A 6,480-nucleotide genomic window follows, 5' to 3' on the forward strand; every position below is an offset into this window, starting at 1 on the left:
AGGGCCCCCGGGCCCTGGAGGTGGAGCAGTGCCGCTGCCCCCCGGGCTATGTCGGCTCGTCCTGCCAGGTGAGTGTGACCGGCCCAGATGCCTCTGTGCTAACACAGCTGGATCAGCAAGCGGTCAACTGGGATTTCCATGGCCACCTGGGATTACTGTCATAACTTTAATATACTCAGCAACATCTCATTTATTCTTCCCAACAGCACTGAGAGATGTGTAATTGTCCCCTTTTAGCAGATTTTTTTTTAAATGAGGTGCTGAAGGGTGCACAACTTACCCAAGGGCACATAGCTACACTCTGCAGAGGTTAAGATCCAGCTCATGTTCCCAGGATGCCCGCTGGAGACAGAGACACAAATTAGCCCAAAGCAGAGCATGGAAATGCCTCAGAGTGGTGAACAGCGTGGATTGGAGTAGCATTCTAGGCAGGGAGGGCAGAATAAGCAGAAGCCCAGAAGGAGGAATGTGTGGGGACATAGCCTGCGATGCAGAAGGGTCACCCATGGAAAGCTGAGTGGGGGGTGCTTCCTCAGGCCTGGAGCAAGGCTCCCTCCAGCAGGGACTGCCAAGCTGCTGAGGGAGTGCTGGGGTCAGAACTGAACCCCAGGAAAATTCCTCTGCCCCCAGTGAATGAGATGGATGGGGCAGGGGAGAGACAGTGAGCCCTATCGGGAGGGAAGGGCAGTAGGGGGTGGAAGAGAGAGCAGGCAGATGGAGGGACTCCAAGAACATTTGCAGGGTTCAGCTGGAGACTGAACACCAGGGCAGGGCCAGAGCTGACTGTTCACCGCTGAATCCCTAGGCACGAAGCAGGCAACCAGTTAACATTTGATGAATGAATGTGGAACTGGGGAAGGGGGATCGCAGGAGGGAAGGGGGCAGGGCTGCAATGCCAAGTGGGTGGCAGGGAGGTCAAGTGTGGAAACAGCTAGACCCCCACCCAACCGAGGAAGTCCCAGTGGGAAGTCCACATCTCTGCAGCTTTACATCTGTGCACCTTCGCTGTGTCCACAAGAACTTTCAAATCCAAATAGGTGAACTTCACGTTCCTTGAAGTTATAAAATTTAACACATTTTGAAGGAGGACCCCTGGGGAAAGCAGAATCCTTGGTGCACGTTTTCCACAGTGAAGCAAAACAGATTTATAAACATCCCTTTGAAATGGTTGGGGAGCGAGGGCCTGGAGAGATTTCAAAGAAGGGGCAGCGAACAGAAATTCATTATTGTCAGAACCCATGATTACTCACTTAGGATGTGTAAAAACATCCTTGGTTATATGGGTGCTGCCTCTTTCACTTTACTGAGCAAATGTAAACATAGTCATAAAGGTCTTCGAGGACTCATCCCAAATCCAGGTCTCCTGAACTCCCTTTTTCCATCTCAGGGTTACGTTTTTCGATAAAGACCCTGCCAGAAGAATTTTCAGGGCTGAAGTCCTGGGGCTGGAGAAGGGTTCTGCATTAAGAATGCACTGTTATTTCAGTATATCCAGAGTGACTGGAGATGCCAGGCAGGATGGGGGCGACACTGTCCCAGCTCTGGAGTGTTGGAAAAGTGAAGATGGGGGAGGAGGGCTACCAAGAGGGGATGCTGGGATGGACAGCTGGGCCCGGAATTGCCCTGCCAAGAGCCAGCGGGCGTCTAGATGGTGGAGGGGGGATGGGGGAGACGGGTTCTAGGTCTGCTGTCTCTGGGTGGGACCACAATGGAGACGGAGACCAACTCTCCCCTCTACCCCCAGGACTGCGCCCCGGGCTACACGCGCACTGGGAGTGGACTCTACCTTGGCCACTGTGAGCTGTGCGAATGCAATGGCCACTCAGACCTGTGCCACCCAGAGACCGGGGCCTGCTCGGTAAGATGCAAGCAGGGCCAGGGCAGGGGTCAGCTTGGCTGGGCCTGGGTGGGGTGTCAGGGCTGGCTGTGGGATAGGGAGGGGTTTGGTTTGGATAGACCCAGATCCCAGGGGCAAGGTCGTGGGGCACATCCCATGGGGAAAAGCGCCTGGCCCAGCAGGTCTGGGCATCGAGGGGTTGCAGGCATGGTGGGGTGGCCAGAACTATGGAGTAACATCCTTCCTTATAAAGAAAACTTTGGGGGAATTCCCTGGCGGTCCAGTGGTTAGGACTCCACGCTTCCACTGCAGCGGGCACGGGTTCAGTCCCTGGTCGGGGAGCTAAGATCCCTCAAGCCGCATGGCATGACCAAAAAAAAAAAAAAGAAAAAAAAACTTTGGTTCCTGCTATTTCTTATCACCAAAGTGACACATGTTTTCTGTAAAAGAATCAGACTATAGAGATAACTTTAAAAGAAAGTAAAAACTCCCTGAAATCCTACCATCTGGAGGTAATTACTGTCAATGTTAGACTGTGGAGCTCTTTTGCTCTTTTTCTAGGCAAATATTTATGCAGATTAGTATACCTTTCGTTTTACAAATAACCATAGGATCACTGTGTTTTACGATCCACTTTTTTCACTTACAAGTTCATGACGTCTTTGAATATTTCAGTAGGTTTTTTTGTTTGTTTGTTTGTTTTTGCGGTACGCGGGCCTCTCACTGTTGTGGCCTCTCCCGTTGCGGAGCACAGGCTCCAGACGCGCAGGCTCAGCGGCCATGGCTCACGGGCCCAGCCGCTCCACGGCATGTGGGATCCTCCCAGACCGGGGCATGAGCCCGTGTCCCCTGCATCGGCAGGCGGACTCTCAACCACTGCGCCACCAGGGAAGCCCTTTCAGTAGTTTTTTATACCTGAACTTTTCGGAGTGGTGTGTGTATAGCTGTCCAGGGTATGTGGTCAAGGACCAGGGGTTGACAGAGCCACCGACTAAATATGGAATGAGGAATATGCTACGTTAATAAAAGAAACATGGATCTCTTTGGAGGAAAACATAAAACCCACACACGTTTTTACGATGAAGCACTTATTCCCAAAACTCCGCCCCCACATACTCACGTGGGGACTTTCCTCTGATAGTACAGGTGTTTAGGTAGAAAAATGTAAGAAATGGAATCAGTATCATCCTTTTTGATAGCTATTTGGATGGGTGCTCTTTTTAATTTTCTCAGTTCTTTTTTCATGGTTTGTTTCCAGCATTTTGCTTTTATAAACACCACTCAGATGAACATCCTGTAGTGAAATCATTGTGTCCCTCTATGATTATCTCTTTAAGATAAGCTCACAAACATGGAATTTCGAGGTCAAGAGATTACAAAATTGTACAGTTTTTGGTAAATTTTGCCAAATAGCAAGTAGCTGACATCCTTGTGCCTCGCAGCAATGCCAGCACAACGCCGCCGGGGAGTTCTGCGAGCTGTGTGCACCTGGCTACTATGGAGACCCCACGGCTGGAACACCTGAGGACTGCCAGCCCTGTGCCTGCCCACTGACCAACCCAGAGAACATGTGGGTGCCCTTGCTCAAGGCTCAAGGAAGAACTCCCACTGGGGAGTGGAGGGCATTGAACTGACTTTTTGGGGGAGAAGTGGAGGGAACAGGGTGGGGAGTGGGCATCCCATGGCCTGACCTTTGCCTCTTATCCCAGGTTCTCCCGCACCTGTGAAAGCCTGGGAGCTGGTGGATACCGCTGCACAGCCTGCGAACCTGGCTACACTGGCCAGTACTGTGAGCAGTAAGTTTGCAAGTATGAGGGATGAAGGGAGGGGGCATATGGTAGACTCCTAGGTGAGAGTTCTGGATGATGTTGCTCAGAAAGGTCCCTACCAGGATCATGTCCCTCCCCTGCTCAAAACCCTTCCAAGATTCCCCATTGCCCTTGGGACCAGCCCAAGCTCCTTAGGTAGCTTTATCACTCTTCAGTCTCATCCCACTTCTGACACCCAACTCTGTACTCTAGCGGGGCTTCATTTCTTGACTTCTTCATGTTCATTTCTTTGCATGTGCTATTTCCTCTTCATGGAACATTCTTCACCCTCAAACCACCTGTTCCTGGCTAACTCCTGTTTAGCCTTCAAGGCTCAGCTTTATTCCCTCATTCAGCACATTTTTATTGAGCATCTACCGTGTGCCATGCAGTGTGCCAAGGTGTTGGAAACAAAGTAATGAGCAAAACAGATTCAGTCCCAGCCCTTATAGAGTTTCCCAACTATAATGGGAGACAAGATGGTGAGTAATCATACAAATACATAGTTAAAACGGTGATAAGTTCGCTGCAGAGTAGTCTGCTCCAAGGGAATATAGCATCTCAGCAGTCCCATCCTCTGGGAAGCCGCCTGATTTTCAGGGCTAGATTAGTGCCCCCCCCACCATGCCCTGACAACCCCCATAGCTGTCCATCACTCTCATTTACATAGTTTCCATGTTAGTTTCCCAACAAGTCAGTTCCATAAGAGCAAGGACTTTATCATGTTTACTGTTGTTTCAATAACCTTGCATCGTAGTTGCTTAATAAACATTTGTTGAATGAATGTTTCCCTGAATCCAACCTACGGACATGTCCTCACACTCCCCTTTCTCAGCTCCCAAAGGCCCTGCGGTTGCGGTGGGGCTCTTTTGGTCTCTGATGTCCTTCCAGAGCTCAGAGCTTCTTTACCCCATACTGGGCAGGTAGCTGAGCTTCTGGCTCCCCAAGTCCACTATGCGGCACTGGGTCCCCTGGGCTCTCACACAGCTGGTCCTTGTTCCTCCTTACAGGTGTGCCGCAGGATACGTGGGTAACCCCAATGTGCGTGGGGGTCAGTGCCTGCCACGGGGTAAGTGGGACCATGGTCTTGGATCAAGGTGTTGGGCAAGGCAGGGGACCCAGGGAATTTAAGAGATACTAGGTCTGGGGAACAGGGTGAAGGGTGGGGCACACGAGTCTTTGGGAGGGCAGAGATATCTGAGACAATGGTACATGCTGGGGGCCTCCTGCCTGAATGGCCTCTCCTGTCCCTCCCCCAGCAGACCAAGCCCCACTGGTGGTCCAGGTCCAACCAACTCGGAGCATAGTACCCCAAGGTGGTCCCCACTCCCTGCGGTGCCAGGTCAGTGGGAGCCCACCCCACTACTTTTACTGGTCTCGTGAAGATGGGCGGCCCTTGCCCAGCAGCACCCAGCAGCGACATCAAGGTACACATGGCCCCAGGCCCTTCAGCCATTTCAGTGGAAAGGGAGGCACAGGTCTGTCCCTGCCCTGCTGAGATCCTGTAGGGACCCACACGCAGGACTGGGTGGGAAAAGGGGTGCATCTGTACTGATGAGCTCCCATCTCCTTGCCACCAGGCTCCGAGCTCCACTTCCCCAGCGTCCAGCCTTCAGATGCTGGAGTCTACATTTGTACCTGTCGTAATCTCCATCATGCCAACACCAGCCGGGCAGAGCTACTGGTCACTGGTGAGTTTCTACTCCTCTGTCCACAAGACTGCTTGTCCTGGGATGGGCTGCAAACTGCAGACCATCTACCAGAGGGGATGGTGGACGAGGACACTGGCCAGGAAGGCGGAAAGAGGTGATGGGTCAAGGCTGATGTTAGAGGCAGAACTGGCAGGACTTGAGGCTGGTCGTTGAGGGAGAGAGAAAAGCCTAGGGGTCTGGATTCCAGCAGCTGGGCAGAGTGCCATTTACTGAAATGAGAGAGGATCCAACAGGAGGGCACCTTCATTTGGGCTCCGCCAAAAGCAGAGGCTGAGGCAAGGATTTGTGTGTACATAGTTTATTTGGGAAATGAAACAGGGAAGAGAAGGCATCCAATAAACGGTGTGTCACTGAGCACATTACCACCTAGAGCAGTTGTTACTGAACGCAGCCGAGCAGCCCCGGGAAACTCCAGAGTAAAACATGCTCCTTGGAGTCCCCCTGCCCTCCGCCCTAGGGTCCAGGGAGCTGGGGTATGTGCACACCAGCTCATATCAGTCACTGACTGGGGCCTGTTCCAGTAGCATCAATTCCCCTGCATTCTGTCCCACCTCATGGGCACACACAGTGGTCACCAGTGGCCTGAGAAAACCCTCATGCAAAGAAATGCAGCGGCTGCAGAAGTCGGACAGGTTGGTTCTGAAGTGACGAGGGGACGTGGGTGGGGCACCAGCAACACCTGCCACCAACAGGTCCGAGGGAACCACAAGTTTGGTTTTGGACTTGTTAAAGTTTGAGAAGCTTGGGGAAACATTGAAGTAGGTACCTCAGGTGGGCATTTGGACATATGAATCTGGAACTCAGGAAAGAGGCCCTGGCCAGAGAAATGAATTTGGGAGCCGTTGGCATAGGGATGGGGCAGGATGAAATTACCCAGGAGAGTGTAGCTCGAGGACAGAGCCCAGAACAGAGCCCCAAGGAGCTCCAACTGGAACAAATGGAGGAGGGAGGACAGCAAGAGAGTGAGCAGGGGCAGCCAGTAGACAGGAGGAGGCCGGGGGACGTGGTGAGTTGGAAGTCAAGAGGGGAAACGACTTCCCGGAGAGAGTGGCCGGCCTCACCGGATGCCCCAGGAAGGTCAGCTACTGACAGAGAAATAGCCCTTGGAGGTCATGCCTTGACA

At 52.4% G+C, this 6,480-nt stretch overlaps 1 protein-coding gene across 1 annotated transcript in view; it reads left to right on the forward strand.

Moving 5' to 3' along the window:
* The window catches only part of HSPG2 (heparan sulfate proteoglycan 2), an 88,570-nt gene that overhangs the window by 47,067 nt on the left and 35,023 nt on the right, over positions 1-6,480 (forward strand). The window contains exons 37-43 of the mRNA XM_007459310.1: positions 21-68; positions 1,745-1,858; positions 3,280-3,407; positions 3,547-3,633; positions 4,656-4,714; positions 4,905-5,072; positions 5,226-5,336. Coding sequence (XP_007459372.1) covers positions 21-68; positions 1,745-1,858; positions 3,280-3,407; positions 3,547-3,633; positions 4,656-4,714; positions 4,905-5,072; positions 5,226-5,336 — 715 coding nt within the window. The remainder of the gene's footprint in view (positions 1-20; positions 69-1,744; positions 1,859-3,279; positions 3,408-3,546; positions 3,634-4,655; positions 4,715-4,904; positions 5,073-5,225; positions 5,337-6,480) is intronic.

This window comes from Lipotes vexillifer, unplaced genomic scaffold, assembly GCF_000442215.2.
Source record: "Lipotes vexillifer unplaced genomic scaffold, Lipotes_vexillifer_v1.1 scaffold496, whole genome shotgun sequence".
NCBI classification, from domain to species: domain Eukaryota; kingdom Metazoa; phylum Chordata; class Mammalia; order Artiodactyla; family Lipotidae; genus Lipotes; species Lipotes vexillifer.